At 37.6% G+C, this 18,157-nt stretch overlaps 1 protein-coding gene across 1 annotated transcript in view; it reads left to right on the top strand.

Annotated features, from left to right (window-relative positions):
• rapgefl1 (Rap guanine nucleotide exchange factor (GEF)-like 1) overlaps positions 1 to 18,157 on the top strand; it is a 39,030-nt gene that overhangs the window by 16,849 nt on the left and 4,024 nt on the right. Inside the window, exons 3-14 of the mRNA XM_084434683.1 lie at positions 1,338 to 1,488; positions 1,705 to 1,802; positions 2,480 to 2,592; positions 3,581 to 3,748; positions 3,883 to 3,980; positions 4,833 to 4,955; positions 5,841 to 6,019; positions 7,574 to 7,664; positions 8,052 to 8,102; positions 8,869 to 8,956; positions 12,839 to 12,903; positions 14,708 to 14,762. Of these exons, the coding sequence (XP_084290809.1) occupies positions 1,338 to 1,488; positions 1,705 to 1,802; positions 2,480 to 2,592; positions 3,581 to 3,748; positions 3,883 to 3,980; positions 4,833 to 4,955; positions 5,841 to 6,019; positions 7,574 to 7,664; positions 8,052 to 8,102; positions 8,869 to 8,956; positions 12,839 to 12,903; positions 14,708 to 14,762 (1,280 nt within the window). The remainder of the gene's footprint in view (positions 1 to 1,337; positions 1,489 to 1,704; positions 1,803 to 2,479; positions 2,593 to 3,580; positions 3,749 to 3,882; positions 3,981 to 4,832; positions 4,956 to 5,840; positions 6,020 to 7,573; positions 7,665 to 8,051; positions 8,103 to 8,868; positions 8,957 to 12,838; positions 12,904 to 14,707; positions 14,763 to 18,157) is intronic.

Here is an 18,157-nt window from a genome sequence, read left to right as displayed (position 1 = left end):
CATAGCCCCCCCCATCCAGACCATAATGGCGTCTGAGGGGCTTGTCTGCGGACTTTAGAGCACAAAGGTATTCCTGGGGAGGCCCGTCTGCATGCCTCAGCGCTCCTAATGCAGCGTGTCTGCTGCGGATCCTCTGCGGGAATCAGTGACCCTTGCTAATCTTCCGTCACCACCTCGCCTTATGATCCACTCCTCTCTTTCTCTTTCCTCTCCCTCCTCCTGAGCCATTTATCTTTCTACTTTCCACACCTTTTTTTCCTGGTCTTTGACTTGACCTAATCCCTAATCCAGGCCTAATCAGATCTTTTTGTTGTGGCAACATGTCTGCTTCCTGCTTAGAAAAGACCCGTCTCCTACGCTTCCCACTAGTCAGGGCTCATTTAAGGGGTTTAATAAAAAGATTTCAAAGCAGGATGATTCCTTTTCATCAGGACTGATAGTGCTTTCAGCCCTTCACACGTTGACACACACTCTCGGCGGACTCGGCCTGGCTGGGCTCCAAACCGCGATCCAGGACTCGTGCAAGGGAACAGAGTTCAATGTTTTGCAGCTGCCCAGCGGCTTTGGGCACCCAAGCAGAGGTGACGGCTCTGGATATAGATTTACTAGATCTGGGATGCCATTTGGAGAAGCTCCTCTTGGGCCTTTTTATGTACGGGAATAGTTGTGTCAATTTTAGACGGGGTGTCGGGGACTCTTTAATTATAGACAGAGAGGCTCAAGGATACTCCAGTTTTAATTTAGTCCGCCTTTCAGGTTTCCTGCGCATATGAGTGGTAGGATTGGGGACAGGGAGTCTTTGCAGATTTTAGGTCATTTTTACCTGCCGAAAAATTATGTCTCTGCTTAAATGCTTATGTAATGTTTCACCAACTTGACTTATGTAAGTGTGTGAGTAACGAAAAAATCCATTCCGTGTGTGCTTATGTTGTAGCGTGTGTGTATGAGAGTGTGTGTGGGTGTGATGGGTGTGTTCCATCGCCCTCAATACTTTTCAAAGGTTGTAATTATTCTGGCTGTCTGGCCACAGAGGCATAGATTTTGTTTTTCCAGTGCGGCATCTGTGTCAGGTGATCGGACAGCGGCTGTCTGAGTATGTGTTTATCCGCATGCACTCTGCAAACCCACTCAACACAATATCTGTGCTGAAAATCACCAGCTTTATATTGCGTTTTAGGCTACAAGGCAAAAGTCTAACTATCTATCTGTCTGTCTGTCTGTCTGTCTGCCTGTCTGTACAGGTTCAGATGTGTGTACATTTGTATTCAGTGTATTTAGTGAGCGCAGGTGTGTGTGTGTTGGCTCGTGAGTGTGTTGTTTCTTAACTCCTGGCTCAGATTCAGCTCAGAGGGTAAGCAGGGTGAGGGCTGGCCTGGCTGGGAGGGAGCTGAGCGGAAACTTGCAGTTCTGACTGTGGCCTTCCGCTATCTGGACACATACAGAGACTTACTGCAGGAGGAGGGAGATCGCTCCAACACCTTCCCAAAGGTACTGCACACGTGTGTAAAAAACCTCAAAGGAATGCTCATAAGTGTTTTTTCTAACAACCATAAACTGCAACTTTTTGTTTTCACATTGCCATTTCATTATTATTAAAATATTAAAACAATTTTTGGTATATAAAGACGTTCACTTTTCATAATCATCAGTTGCTTCTTCTTTATTCACTCCTGGTTTTAATAATAATGCAACCTATGGTTTCAGGAGCTGTATTTGCGCGCCGTTCAGGAGCTCAGTCGCTTTCCTGAACTGGTGGAAGACGTCCTGAAACTTCAGCGCTGGACTGAGATATTACACAGCCCGTAAGCATCAAATCCTCTTCATCCTCACAGTGGAATATTATTTTAAGCTATAAATGTTTTTTTTATGAGCTATAATGGCTGCAGAAATCATAGAGGAACATGAAATCATTTAATACATGAAGAAACAGAGCCTCTTAGTTTACGTACATCATGAGTTGTAAAGTATTAAATGAGGCGTATGTAGTTGCACATTAAGAGCTTTAGAAGCAGATGAAGAATTAATGTGCAGAGATTAATACTTTAATGTGTTGTGTTCAATTTCGATTGTGTCATTAAAAGCCTCTCAACGGGGCAGCAGTCTTTTCATAAACCCTTAAACAGTTTATTTCTGTATCCCAGTTTATAAAAATAGGCCTATATATTACCTGGTTGACATTAAATTGGCAGTGGCATGTTTGGTCTTTCTGCTTCTTTAAATTATAACGATGCCATGTAAACATAATGTCATTTCCACTGGCATATTGGAGTTTAAAATTTCTTGCAGTCCAGTCATAACAAATAGTTTAAGAGCCTGCCATGACCGGTCCTCAAATATCTTGCCCATGCATAGAGCATTTTCCATCCCTGATGCCATTACCAAACTAATTTTAGGTTGATATTCGTCTTTTGGAGACAAATAACTTTAGTTATTTACACTTGAATAGCTACCTGACTTGTTTTTCCCTCCTATCCGACAGAGCCGAGGAAGACAAGGAAAGTCGCAAGAAGCAAGTCCGCCCGCTCTTCCGACACTTCAGACGCATCGACGCCTGCCTGCAGCCCCGAGAGGCTTTCCGTGGCTCAGACGAGAGTACGTTTTAATAGAATGCATAAATATTGCACAGACTGACCACAGTTTATTAACTTTGCGTTTGCTTAGCTTCGCAATAACGCCCGTGAGAATACCGTTAGTGAATCATCTTATTCATCCTTTTTTGTAAAAGTGCCAGTCTGCTTCCACTTCATTGAAACCAGGATGACAAATCGGGTCACGGGGTAGCGTCTGCCAAGTTTTATAGATGCAATGAGCTCATCTGATGGAATGGGACTCTTTGTCGGGGCAGTGGCTCAAGCCAAGCTAAGTGATTTCCCAGACCTTAATCAATAGGCAATCTGACAGTACAAAACGCTGCTACCCTGAAGCCTCCAGTGACCCAGTTTCTGCTTTTGTCAGAGCTGTGACTGGCTAATGGAGAGGAAGTCAATACTGTACATAATACTATTCAAAGTTTTGGATCTTTCATTCAACTCGTGATAAAATGATTCAGTATAAATGGGTGATGGTGATGCTGATACTGATATCTGGAAAGTCTGAAATATATATATATGTATGTATACTCAAGACGGTAAAGACATCACAAAATATCTCTATTATTTTGCTTTATTCTATAAATGCTGTTCTTTTGAACTTACTGTTCATCAAAAAATCCTAAAGAAAGACCCATGGTTTCCACAAAAATATTAAGCAGCACAACTGTTTTCAACATTGATAATAATAAGAAATGTTTCTTGAGCAGGTTTCATACTGGAGTAATGATGCTGAAAATTCTATAATTATTACTATTATTATAGAATTTATATATCTTAATATATTTATATATATATATCTTATCTATATGTAATGAGCAAATGTATTGAGCTACCTAAACCTATTTTTGCCAAATAATAACCTGTTGGTTAATAAATAAAATGTATTATTATTATTTTTATTATTATTATGAAAGCATGTGATACTGTTGCCTGACATCTCTGTTGACTTTGTGTTGGATAGCAGGATTGACTATTTGGTCCTTGTTTAGTCTTCTGCAGGGTTTACACACCAGATCATTCGTACGTGACCATTCGGAGCCGTCTTTCATGCCGGGTCGGGGAGATCTTGGCTCTGGTGAAAGAGAAGCTCCAGTATAGCGAGGACCAGCCCACCCAACCTGCCAACCTTATACTGGTGGCTGTCACCTCAGCTGGAGGTAAAAGCATTAAAGTTTGTACCCATAAACACATAATGATCCAGACCTTGATTCACTGCTTGGGGTCACAACATTTTTCAAGAATGTCTTCGATCATCTGCTTTAACATCACAATCTAATCTGTGTTTGTTCAGAGAAGGCTGTGTTCCGTCCCAGCGACGAGGCCGTTTTCACCACCCTGGGCGTCAACACCCACCTGTTCGCCTGCGAGGCCTCAGAGCTCGAGAGCTTGGTGAGAACCGTGGGCGAGACATTCATGTTGGGTGGGGGGAGTGGTGTTGCCATGCCTTCAAAAATGGCAACCATTAATGCCCACACTGGATTGCTCACCTATGATTATCATGTGTCAAACACCATAAATTACAATGTTCAGTGAAGGTGTTATCCACAATAGTGTTGAGGACTTTATACAGTGGTTTAGAAATTATTAAAGGCATTCGACTGCCATCAAAATCTCTTTTTATTCAAACACAAAATGAAAGTAGTATCACAGTGTCACAGTTATTTAAAATCTGAAATTGTAGTTCTGTCATGAAAACTCTTTGTGTGTTTGGCATGGTAATGGGTATGACAGTGATGATGTGCTTGGTCTTGGCGGAATAGATCTGCTACGCTGCTGCTGCTGCAGAGCAAGTACAGGATTTGCTACTGCCAACACATACACAACACCCTACTGCTGTACAATATAGCATGCATGAATTACCAGTAGCAGATCTATAGAGGTGGAGCTGGGGAAGGTGGAGGGTTTCTGAAACGCTCTGCACTGCTAAGGCAAATGCTAACCGAGTATTTAAGGGTTGAGCAGGGAACTGATTGGCTACTGATACAGCATGAACCAATCAGCTGCGCCTAATAGAGAATAATGTGATTGCAAGCAAATTAAGTTAAGAATTAGCCTGTACCATCTAGAGTTTCATGACAGAACTTTGTTTGAGAGAAAATGCAGTTAGAAACCCAAGGCTGTAAGCAAATATTCAAGGCTTGGGGGCACTAAATGCAGAAGTTATTAAAAACCCATATTGACTTGTCCCCCTCAGTGTCTTTTGGTGAGTCTGGTCCTCATCCACATTTCTTTGTTGGTCAGATACCTCTCCCTGAGGAGATCCACTGGTCACCAGGCGACAGCAAACTCCATGACATGAGTGCAGAGGAGGTGGCCAATCAGCTGGTGGTGTTCGACTGGGAACTCTTCAGCTGTGTGCACGAGGTCAGGACACTACAGCATTCAGCACTGCTTCACCACACACTGACAGTCTAGCAGACAGCTACTGTATTGCATTGTGCACATAATAATATCAAAAAATTTCATGCTTCCAGCCAGATATCAGAAGATTCATTCTCAAAGGACAAATTCATTGCGTTCTGTGCGTTAAACTGGTTATTAATTGTTGTTTTTTTGTGTGCATGGCAGCGGCTTTTATCCAAAGCAACTTACAGTGCATTCAAGGTCAATTTTATTTGAATGTGGGAATCAGACTCACAACTCTTTTTTTCCAGTATCATGCTCTTCCAGTTGAGCTACAATTAATTAGTCATTTTTAAATTAGTAACATTTATTTATTTACTTTTTAGGTTTTTGCACAAAATAAATGTGAGTCTAAGATTTTCTGATTTTAGAGGTTGTAAAATTTCTAAAACAGTGTTGTTATTGTTACCTAAAAATAAAAATATTAAAAATGTTTTTTCAGGAGGTGAAATAAAGATGAAATAAAATAAAATATAAATATTAGATAAACTTAACCTTGAACAAAAGTTAAACTTAAACAAAAACTCGAAAATTAATGCTGCCTTGACAACTAACTGAACTGAAGTTGAAGTACTAAAATCACCAAAACAGAAATAAATTATTTAAAGCGATATATAAATATATAAAACAAAAACTAATAAAAAGAGAGCTACAATACACACTCTGTAGTTTTCCATTGCAATCAAATGTGTGCCTTAGGAAACTGGCTTTAAGTTCAAGGCTAGTCGCATAGCAAAGTTCATGTAAAAACAACAAAACTTTATGGCACGTTATGCAATGGTTTCTCTGTTTCCCAGTGTCTTAGTTCCTGTTCTGGTTTGATTTTTATTGTTGTTGTTTGAACAGGTGGAGTTTGTGTGTTACGTGTTCCACGGGGAACAGGCTCGCTGGCGCCCCCTTAACCTGGAGCTGATCCTGCAACGATGCAGTGAAGTGCAGCACTGGGTCGCCACAGAGATCCTGCAGTGCCAGTCGCTTCCAAAGAGGATACAGCTACTGCGAAAGTTCATAAAGATTGCAGCCTTGTGAGTGTATATGTGTTTGTGCAGAGTACAAGCTAAATCCGCTTATGAAGGTGACAAAAATGAATTATTCAGGAATCGTCAGAACTGTGAACATGTTAACATGTGACCACCCACGTATATCAACACCTGTTCAGTATTCAGCTACTTGAAGGCAGTGTTGCCAGATTGGGACGGTGATTTCCAGCCCAAAAGCTCACCAAAACCCGCCCACTACAAGAAAAAAACGCCCAAAATTTTACTGCCAAAATAATGTGATATAATTTCATTACCATGTCATTCAAGATTGATAAGCATTTGTATCTCCTTAAAACAAAATAAAAAAAAAATTCCAGGAAAACAGATCAAAACAGGGCAATAATTAAGGAGAATTAGCCAATATGACTAAAATCTCCAGGTGGACACTGTCAAAACGGCAATCAAGAAATGAACCGATGACTTTAACCCTCGAAAGTACACATTGCAGAACATAAAGCAGAATTTAGCAGTCAAAACGGATTCATCATTGATTCAAACCTTTTTCAGCAGCTGTCAGGGTCGAGTAGAGTGAATGCAGTCTGGATGGCGTAAAAGTTGCAGATGTCTGGTTAGGCTAGTGTGCACATGACCATGGACAGGAGTCATCCCATATTTGATTTCAATTCAAATCATTCAACTTTGCTCTCCTCTCAGAGTTATAGTCACCATCGATATCTCCCAGATACAACTTACTGTATAGTAGGCTATATCACTTTGGCATTAGCGATCACTTTGAATATACAGCTACAACTTATCATGCTCAATCGCATCTGCCTGCGGATCGCTGATTGGCTAAAAGTGCGTGCTCGTCGGTGACGTCAACACCAACGCCAGCTGACTCTGCATGGGCGAGTGTGTACAGTAATGTCATTATGACTGATTTTATGGACTACATGCACACTTTAGTTTAGTTTTTTAACCAATTAGACTTTAAAATGTAGATGTTTGAAAACCGCCGAACTGACCGCAAACCAGCCCAAATTTTGTCCACCTGCCCAAACCCTTTTTTACCCGCACAATCAAATTCAAACCCGCCCAATCTGGCAACACTGCTTGAAAGGTGTGCGAGCAGTGATTTCACATACAAAGAGGTTAGCCAATCATAGCAGAGTTAATTTGCATATAGTCTTAAAGGTGCAGTAGCAAATAAATATCTGCTTAATTCTAAGGGTCACTGGAAAGATGCTGAATGTAAAATTAAATTAATCTGTTTTTGGTGAAAGAAAACTTGACTAAAGTTCCCTGAAGTGGACTTGCTTTTTCAAGTTTATTCACCTCTTATTCACATTCTAGGTTTTTTTTTGTTATCTACTGTTATAGTCCTTATGTGCTTTGTCATTTTTAATACCCTTTTTTATGGTTTACCACTTCTACATTGCTTCAACTTGTTTTTTTATGTCAGTTTTAGTCAGTTTAATAATTTTTAATGCTGATTTTAATACTATTGACTTCTTAGTTTTTAAGTTTTTCATCTAACATTTATTATGTTTTATCCAAGTAACACTGCCTCATTCTTGTGTGTGTGTGTGTGTGTTTTAGATGTAAACAGCAGCAGGATCTGCTGTCGTTCCTGGCGCTGGTTCTGGGACTGGACAACCCTGCAGTCAGCCGCCTACGTCTGACCTGGGAAGTGAGTGCATTTGTTTGTTAATCTCCCGCTTTCTTTTTCACTTCTCTTTCTCTCTCACACTCACACACAGTCTCTTAGCACCTCTGCCTACTCTCGTTCCTAAGAACCGCCGAGTGTTATTCTTGGCAGGAGGTTATTAGCAGTTGCCATGGTAACGGAACTGAATTAGCTTCTGCCGTTCCGAAGGAAATATTTCCATGTCCACCTGTCCTCGATCATGCTTTTTTAAATAATATAAAAAAAACCTGAATCCTGTTTTTTTGTTGTTTTTTTGCCTCATATGTGTTGCATATGTGTTGGTTTTCATCCATCCGATTCCTAATAGAGATTCAATTGCCAATTGAAATGTGTTGGTTACTAATTGCATATGTATGTGTGTTTTGGCAGGGTTTGCCAGGAAAGTTCCGAAAGCAGTTTCAGCAGTTTGAGAGCCTTGCGGTAAGCGAAGAAAAATCACAAATGCAATGTCTTTTATATCTCAATTGTTTCTCCTAGACAGCAATGAGATTAAATGGAGAGCAAACATTGACTTTAGCTTTGGTCTCTTACTTTCTCTTGGGAAAAAAAAAGAGACTCCTCTTGAGTTTCTGAACTGACCTTAATAATGTCTTGAACTGTGCTCAGATTTGCAAAGATCAAAAGTTAGAGATCTCATAATGAGCTCAATTGTTTCTCATTGATTTCTCAGTAAAACCAGTAATATTGTCAAATATTATTACAATTTATTGTAAGCTATTTTCTCTTTTAATCTATTTTAAATGTAATTTATTCCTGTGATCGAAGCTGAATTTTCAGCATCATTACTCCAGTCTTAAGTGTCACATGACCCTTCAGAAATCATTCTAATATGATGATTTGCTGCTCAAGAAACATTTCTTGTTATTATCAAATTGAAAACAGTTGTGCTTGCTGCTTAATGTTTTTGTGTAAACTTTCTGAAAAGATATAATGAAAAAACTTTACTGTCACTTTTGATCTATTTGCATCCTTATTCTACTCATTACTTATAATAAAATAAATACTTGTATGACTTTAAATAAATACTTTATTTCCAAGTTAGCACTTGAATGCAGCATAACTGTTAACTCCATGAAGTCTCTTGAGCTCTGAAAGAGCGATACATTATTTCGTCACTCTGAATGCTGGTGTGACATTGCATGTTTGACAGCATTTGTAATGATGATGTTGTTTCTGTTTGCCACAGGACCCTTCGAGGAACCACAAGTCCTACCGAGACCTTCTAGCAAGCCTGAGAGCCCCACTCATACCCTTCACTCCACTGCTGCTAAAGGGTGAGTCCCCCGCATGTACAGTAGCGCCAGTGTGCTCTCGTCTCTTCCTTCAGCTGTTGTCCATATGTGTTCCTATAAAGTGGCCTCCTGCCACGGCGGCCTCTGTGATTTGAAGTGGGTCTGAAAGGCCCCGCCTCATTAATTAACGCCCCTCTGTTGTGCAGATCTTTACATGCAGGATTGCAGACCCCCTGCAGCCAAACATACAGCAGCGATCAACATGCATGCAAACACATTAGTGATACGCCTACACACAAACATGTGTATTTATGACAGAAATTCTGTTGTTTTTATTTTACTGAGCTAATCATATTTTCTATTTTCTCTTCTCTAACCCTAAACTTAACCCTTAAGCATTTTTAGATTGCCATTAAGACATTATTTAGCTCCTTTATGGGTTTCCTTGTGGACCCACAATATAGGATTTGTGTCATTTTACCATGCTTAAGGGGATGTTTGGTCTCCACAATAAAAGCAAAACCTGACCCACACTTTTTTGCTGCAATTCATTAAAAAGTTTCATTATATGCACAAGTTGTTGCCTGAAAAGCACACATATAATTACACAAAGGTCTTGTGATGAAGGCTCAAGGCACATTTTCTCAAACAGTAACGGCTAAAACAGGAAATATATTGACATTTTTGCATCTTATACTACAATGTTTCTCTTACATTCTTTAAACAAATTTTTTTTTTTTAAATAAGTCCTCACCCAGGCGGCATTCATTTGATCAAAAATACATTAAAAATAGAAATATTGTGAAATATATTTTTTTTCCGTTTTCTATGTAATATGTTTTAGCATGTAATTTATTCCAGTGATGACACAAGCATTTTGCATTTTCAGCATCATTACTCCAGTCTTTAGTGTCTCATGATCCTTCAGAAATCATTCTAATATGATGATTTGATGCTCAATAAACATTTATTTTTTTCAAATTTTTTTGTGGAAACCATGGGTCCTTTTTTCAGGATTCATTTTATAGCAATGTACAAGTCTTCACTGTCAATTATACATATTATATATATGTTTATTATATTACACACACACACACACACACACACACACACACACACACACACACACACACGTCCTGTCCAGTCTGTCCTCTCTCATATCTGTAGTCTCTCTCCATGTCTTTTCGGTCTCCTTCCCTGTAGGTGCTCATGACTCAAGCCTGTCAGGATCAGTTGAGCATCAAAGTCTTTGCTGAGCATTGCTCTGCGTTTTAGTCTGACACACACATCTCTATCACGAGACACACAGGATTCAGAATACAAACCATTGGCTTTACAGTTAGGAAAAACAGGCTCAAGAACAAAGAACAAAGAACACAGGACCAGTAATTTTGAAAATTAATTTTTTTAAATGATTCATTTTGATCAAAACACTGAAGTGTTCTCATAAGTTCCCTCGCAACATTTTAATATTCAATAGGGATTCGTCAAATTGATCAAAAGTGAGAGTAAAGGCATTTATAATATTAGAAAAGACTATTTCAAATAAAAGTGTTTTTTTTTTTACTTTCTATTTATCAAATAATTCTGAAAAAAAGAATATATATATATATATATATATATATATATATATTTATTATTAGTAGTATTATATATATATATATATATATATATATATATATATATATATATATTTAATTTTTTTTACATAACATGTGACGCTGAAGACTTTCATTACAAGAAGTAATGATGCTGAAAATTCAGCTTTGACATCACAGGAATAAATTACATATTAAAATATATGAATGTAGAAAATGGTTATTATTGTTATCCAAAACTAAAACTATTACAAATGTTTTCAGTAGGTAAACCTGAAATAAAATAAAATATAAGTATTAGATCTCTATGAATTAAGTATTAAAAATCTCAATGAAAATTCAAATGTAGCAACCAAATGAAAAAATGTAAACATTTCAATTAACTAATGCTATATAATTTTTTTTTTTAAATAATCATAAAAAAGACAAAAGCACAAAATCAAAATCTAAATAACTAAAACAAATTAAAATGAAAACTGAAAAAAGCTCATTCAAAATATGAATAAATAGTATATAAATAATATTAAACATTACAATACATTGACTTATTTTTGTCTGTCAAATACAAATAAATTAGCACATTATTTCAACTGGGGAAATAAACCAATATTTGTATTATTATAGCCTGAGGACCCTATTAGAACTGCTCAGTTTATTATTATTATTATTATTCCAAAAATTGTATACAACATTAATTATTATTATCATTTTCCTTTTTTTTTTTTTGATAGAAAAAAGTATTTTAAATGCCAATATAGCTTCTTAAATCTTAAGAAAGAGAGAAGGAGCGAAAGAGGAGTAGGAGTTCATCACGCTTCACCTCCTGACCTGCTTCTCTGAGGCGGTTTCAACAAAAAGCCAAACATAAAAAATGCAACACGTGTCACATTTCGCCCCCCCCCCCCCCCCCCCCATCACAAACAAACATCCCGAACGACTCCTTCAGCTTTCTTTCCAAGGTCACAATATCGCCTGTGTGGTCTGAAATATCACCCAAATCATTTGAGAAGATTTTTTTAACATATTATCCATCTAAATTTATGATGAACATAAAACGTGGCTGCTGTCCTCAGGCGTACAGCGTAATGATGAGCATAACCTAATACACCGGATGCATTAATATTACACATGAACATATACATATACAACTCCTGCTGTATTCACATTGAAAGGATTTCAGATCAGATGACATTTCTGAACGCAAATAACACTGTCTGTCAACTACTAACATCATTCTAACATCTTTATCCAAGCAGACACATGACAATTTACACTTTCACAGCTCCTTGCAGGCCATCAAGGAAACAGTGTTCAAATCCGTTAAACACCGTCAGACTGCAGATGAAGCCATGCTATGAGCATCACAAACCTTAAAAAAGAATTTACAAGACTTTTCTAAATGTTTGGACTCAGACACATTGCATTGTAGGCAACAGTCCATGAGCAATAAACTGGTTGCATACTGTAAATATCGTCAGAAAATAAGAAAACTTACTGAAAACATGTTACTATATAATATACTGCATCCTTAATTCATTTCAGAAAGGACTGCAGTCAGAAAGCATGCTAATGGATAATCGAAAGGAAACGTTTTTTTAGATCGTCCTTCTTTACATTAGTGATGTCTCACTCAAATAACTCTTTTGAACTGATTCGTTTCAATGATTGATTTGAATCGATTCGCAAATCACTCAGTTTGGTAAGATTTTTGAAATGTTTTTGACAGAAGTCTCTTATGCTTGCCAAAGCTGCGTTTTATTTAACATATCATAAACACAGTACTATTGTGAAATAGTATAACAATTTAAAACAGCAGTGTTCTGTACACCTCCTTAAGTCCGAACTGGTCTCAGTTATCAACAAAACCGCCATATTAGTAGGTCTGCACAGTTGTGAAACGCGCAGACAGAACAGCTGAACAATGGCTCAAACAGTCGTGTGCAGATAACAACTTTTATTGGCCGATATGTTGGCGCACGGCCTCTCTCTCTCTCTCTTTACTCAATCATCTGTATTCAATACACTCATCCTGACAGCATGTAGTGTCTCTGACATTCTCCTTTTCTCTCATGTTCGCTGTCTCTCTATCTCTCTTTTTTCACCAGACCTGGCCAAGGTACTGACAGATCACCCATCATGACATGATGACTGTTCACTTCTCTCTCTCTCTCTCTCTCTTTCTCTTTTCTTGCGTGTGAGCGTCAAGCTTCAGTTCAGCTCAGCCAGAAAGAAGACGCCTGGCTGAACGAGTGATGGCATGATGGCATGTCGTTACATAACAGTTCCCTTTATTATGCATTCACTCTCTCTCTCTCTCTCTCTGCAGATCTGACCTTCCTTCATGAGAGCTGTAAGTCTTTCCATGGGGAGCTGGTTAATTTTGAAAAGATGGTGAGTTGGCACATATAATGGAAGTAATGATGTGCTTACATTAATGCACACACATATTTGCCTAGCTACCTAAACGAGGGCAAACCACAGAATTCTGTTTTGATTAAAAAAAGCTGTAATTATTTTAATTATATTTTCTACAGACTAGCTCTAACCTTATCCCTTCTGCTAAAAGGAACCTTTTCAAATGCTTCATTTTTTACAATAAAAAAAAGAGACATTTACATTATTTAAGAGTAGGGTTATGAATTGAGAACTAAATTGGTTCCATTTAAAAAACCAAATAATGTAAGCAACTGATTTCCATGATTTTATGTCTGTCAGAGATGTTTCTCTCTTCTGTATGTGTGCGGTGCAAAGAAAATCACATGGGGAAGAGCTATGAGCTTTGACTCATTTGTGTTGCCAGATCTTGCTAGAAAAAACTGCGAACAAGAACAAGCCCATAATAAACCAAGATAAATCTCAATATATTGAAAAGAATACCAAAATATCATGACCCACATCTTCCCACTTTAATATCCTCATAAACTTGATCGCTTTATGAATCGAACCCAAACAAGCCCCAAACCGCGTAGAATAAGTGGTCATGGCAACACTTTGAGAGCGCGCTCTGAAGCACCCTTACAAACAGAAACAAAACTGTGTAAACCTTCACACGCTCAATGGAAAAACGTAGGCATACCTGTGGCGACATTTTTGCAAAATGCTAAATACGTACCAATATGCAGCTATATATCACTGCAGTTTCCAACAGAAACGAACACTAGAGGAAGTAAAACAGCAAGCACTTTTAATCGGTTTCACACAATTATGATTACAGGGGCAGATTATGGATGAATGACTTGTTTTCACACGACTCCTTGCACAACATTATGTTATGACCTCAAAACACTTTTTACCATAGTGCATGATTTGTAAACAAATAAACTTTATTTTGGAGCTTGCATCACTTTACCAACTCCATATGTTCGGTTTTACTGACATTTTACAGACGAGTCACTATAAAAGAGCTCAAAGACGAGTTAAAAAAAACAAGCTAAAATGCAATGGTTCAGATTGCGTTTTTATGTCACATGGTAGGTATGTCACGGGTAGGTTAAGGGTTTAGTCTTAGTGTACGTTAAAAAAAGTGATGGGGCGTTAAGCTTTTAGCGCCACTTACCGTACATTTCAATTCAGATTGCGGTGATAAGTACAAACTCCAACGTGATAAAACGTTTCCATATTTACGTCCATCTGTCCCGGAAAAATACTCATTGGACATTTCACTTTGAAACTGTCGCGAAATGTATTTTGCGTTTTGCAAAAATGGTGCCACAGATATGTTTTTCAAATGAGCCTGGGCTGCTGTGAACGGTGGTTTCGTTAAAATTGCATAACATAACAAGTATTTGGTCGTGTATTATTACTTTTGTCAAAATAATGGATACCAATCACACGAGACTATGGTTACCATGCTGTCAATCATCGAAATTTCGGGAGTGAGCCGTTTTCTGTAGGCACAGTACACACACACAACGAGCATTTATTGTTTTCAGTCCCTTATTTAAATGCGGTTGTCACTCCCGAATCTTACAGTGTGTATGTGGCCAGTGAGTGCAATAAGAATTGTTTTCCAAACATTGTGTATTCCCCCCACCCCCCCGTGTCGAATCGTTAAAAAAGAATCTAATGAACTATATGAAGCCCTGATCAAGATATCCTGTACAGCTAATTAGTGGCCACAAGTACATTATTTTGTCATTGTATATCATTAATGATTGAGTGTCAATCAAATCTCTGTCTCCTTTTCTCTACCAAGCACAAAGTGGCTGAGATGGTACGAAGCATCAGGCGGTACAGGAGTACTCAGCTAGGTATGTGTATTTCTACACACACACACATACGCACGCACGCACACACACACGCACACACACACCTGTCTGAGTGGATTAGTTCTAGGAGACTGCTGCTCCACCCTGCCACAGCCCATCTGTCTAGGACAGCACAGCCCTCGGGGCCACGAGCCACAGGGCACCACTTCAAACACACACACACACACACACACACACAAGCACAAAGGCACATGCCCATGCCCACAGCGTGTGTATACACAAACATGCAACAGCTGGACAGCACTTCAAACTATTTATGTTCACAGACAGTACGATTTGCTGTTGTACATGTGTTTGCATGTGCATTATGAGTGATAACATTCATTATTATTTATAATCACTGAGATACTATTATAGTTTTTTTTATTATAATTATTTTTATTATTATTATTATTTATTTCTTTTTACATTTAGTGTTCTGAAAAAGTTTTGTTAAAATTGTATAGATTTTGTTGTGTGCTTTTTGTAATTTTTACTAGTTTTTTAATTTGTATCTATGGGTTTTTATTCATTTTTATTTCTATTTTAGGGGCCGTTTAAAATTGTTTGCATTTTGGCCGTTCATTTACATGACAATGCTGAAAATGCAAATGTTACCGTTATCGTCTCTGTGTAAACTACAAAAACGTGAATTTGTGAAAACGGTGACGTCGTGCACATGCGTATTACGTGTTCAGTCTATAGATGTGTAGTGTTTCTTTACAAGAACATCGGCAAATACTGGCTCATACTTAGTCATTCTTGAAATCATTCTTCGATCATTTTGAAAATGTTGTCATCTGTACACTTTTTAAACACGTTTTTAGTACATCGTTGTCGTGCAAACGTAACCTTAGTTTGAATGAACTTTAATAACCCTGCTTTATTTGTGTTGATGCTGTCATTTGGTGTTCAAAATGTGCACTAGGTACCTTTTTGTGCTGACCTTTGAGCTCTTGGGGTTTTCTTGAAGCTCGGATTAGTTGAATGTCAGTTTCTATTTTACAATTCTTTTTAGGAGATTCGCTGCCTTGGACTCTCGCCTCCCTAGATTCAAATCTTAACAATCACACAAACAAAACATGGTTTCCATGGTAAGCATGACGTTGCGTGAGGTTGAGAAGTCGTGAATCCGTACGCACCCACGCAGTTTTTGATTGGTGTAATGCTGCATCATCTGGCGTGCCTTTAAAGAGCGTCTGGTGCAGACGCCCTGCAAAAGATTCTGCAAAAGATTCTCTTCCCCTTCCTCTCTATGCGAAGTTTGTTTTGAGGTTGTCATGCATAATTGTATCATCACCATCATCTCAAACCACCATTTCTATGATCATCAAGTGGTTAACACACAAACAAACAGATACGGTTGGTAACGGCTTCAAAAAGGCGATTATTTTTTAAAAAGAGATTTTTGGATTGAGATTTTTCATAAAAATAATAGTGATTGAATTTTTATAATAGTAGTGAATAGTTCTCAAAATATTCATGACAACCATCCACCCATAATCGACTTGTCTGACTTTCATCTGATATAACTTTATTTTTCTGTCAATTGCTTACTAGCTTGTAATATATCAAAACTTGTACATTTTATCTGCAGTTCTTGTAAATGTCAGAGATATTATGAGGAGAAAGCGAAAAATCTTATTTAAAACATCAAATATTATATTTCTCTAGAATACACATTAGCCTTACCAGCCTAAAAAATATAGATTTGTTGTGAATTATGTTATCGAAATAATCTGGACTTCCAGACTAGATTTCGGTTTCCATTCAAGTATTACTTGTATACTACTTGTGTACACTAGTGTTTAAAAGTTTGGGGTCAGAAAGATATTTTTGTTAAAAATAAATGAATGGTTTAATTCAGCAAGGATGCATTAAATTGATCAAATGTGCAGGAAAGTAAATATATAAATAATAATCCAAATGCTGTTCTTTTTGTCCCTTGTGAAAAATAAATATTCCAAAATTTATTTGAAATACATTTATTTTATGCTAAGTATACTACAAATACATTTACATATTTATTTACTTAATATAAATAACCTGCAATTGTACTGTTGGTATACGAAATTTATATACTTTTACTAATTTTCTACTTCATGCACTCTAGTTATCCAGAAATAGTGCTGAGAGGTACTTCAAGATATATATACTTAAATATATAGTGGAACTATTATAAGTATACTACTTTAAATATCTTGCATTTAACGACTGATTTTATACAGAGATCATACTATCCTTACTAATAGTGATATTAAATCTTTAAAACTTCCGGGCTTCCAAATAATCTTTAATTATAATATTTCTATCAGTAAGTCTCAAGCGATATATCAGTAAATATGTTAATGAGTTTGTAGTATACTTAGTGTGAAATAAATGTATTTAAAATGTGTGGTTTTTTTCACTAGAGTGTTCATCAAAGAATCTTGACGAATATTAAGCAGGACAACTGTTTTCAACATTGATTATAATCAGAAATGTTTCTTGACCATCAAATCTGACTGGAAATCAAAGAAAATTCAGCTTTACCATCACAGGAACAAATAAATTGTAATAATAATTCACAATATTACTGTTTTACTGTATTTTTTTTATCAAATAAATGCAGTCCTGGTGAGCATAAGAGACTTCTTTTCCCACAAATTAAAAAATCTTACCAGCCACAATCTTTTAAATGGAAGTGTATCTATTGCCAATATGGCCTTGGAGTCGCTTCGACTTCCCTTAAAGGGTTTTTGTTAATGTTGCACCGTAGTTTAGCAGCATTATGAGTCAGCTCGGTTTTTGAAATGAGTCACTAAGAAAAATATGCCCTATTTTCAGCTATTATGTTAGTATTATTCTTTTACCAGGGCTTTGTTCTGGAGTTTGTCAGGCTGTTGAAGTCGAGCAGCAGGTCTCGTGCGTCAGGGCACTTATTTCCCTGACTCTTCCTCTGTAATTATCAGGGCTCATTCTCCCTCCATCTACCTGACTGGATTGCCCTCATCCATTCCCATTAGAGGGATTGATGGCCAGCCAAGCGCACGCCACTTTTTCCGTTTTTTAAAACAATCTTTTTTTTTTTTCTTCTCTATGCGCAGCATTTAGATGCACCAAAAACAGCAGCCCATTATCTTTATCAGCGCACATTCATAAAAAAAAACTGCATTGTGAGATAATATCTCATCAGACGCTGTTAATTTATGCTGGTGTTGCGTGACATGCCATATGTCGCCCACGCAACCGGACCCCATTTGCAATGACATTTCTATAGGGTGGCTGAGGCTCATTGGGTGACGTGCCGAGGCCAGAGGGCATCAATTTCAATGGACAAATTGCAGCCATTGACATTTGTTAGACCATGCACAACTCCATTTCCCTTAGAGCGGGTTTGAACTTTGGGGGAGCTGCTC

This window comes from Rutilus rutilus (assembly GCF_951802725.1).
Source record: "Rutilus rutilus genome assembly, chromosome: 1".
In the NCBI taxonomy this organism is placed as follows: domain Eukaryota; kingdom Metazoa; phylum Chordata; class Actinopteri; order Cypriniformes; family Leuciscidae; genus Rutilus; species Rutilus rutilus.
The sequence above is the reverse complement of the archived record's forward strand: the minus strand, read 5'-3'. Positions and strand labels throughout refer to the sequence as shown.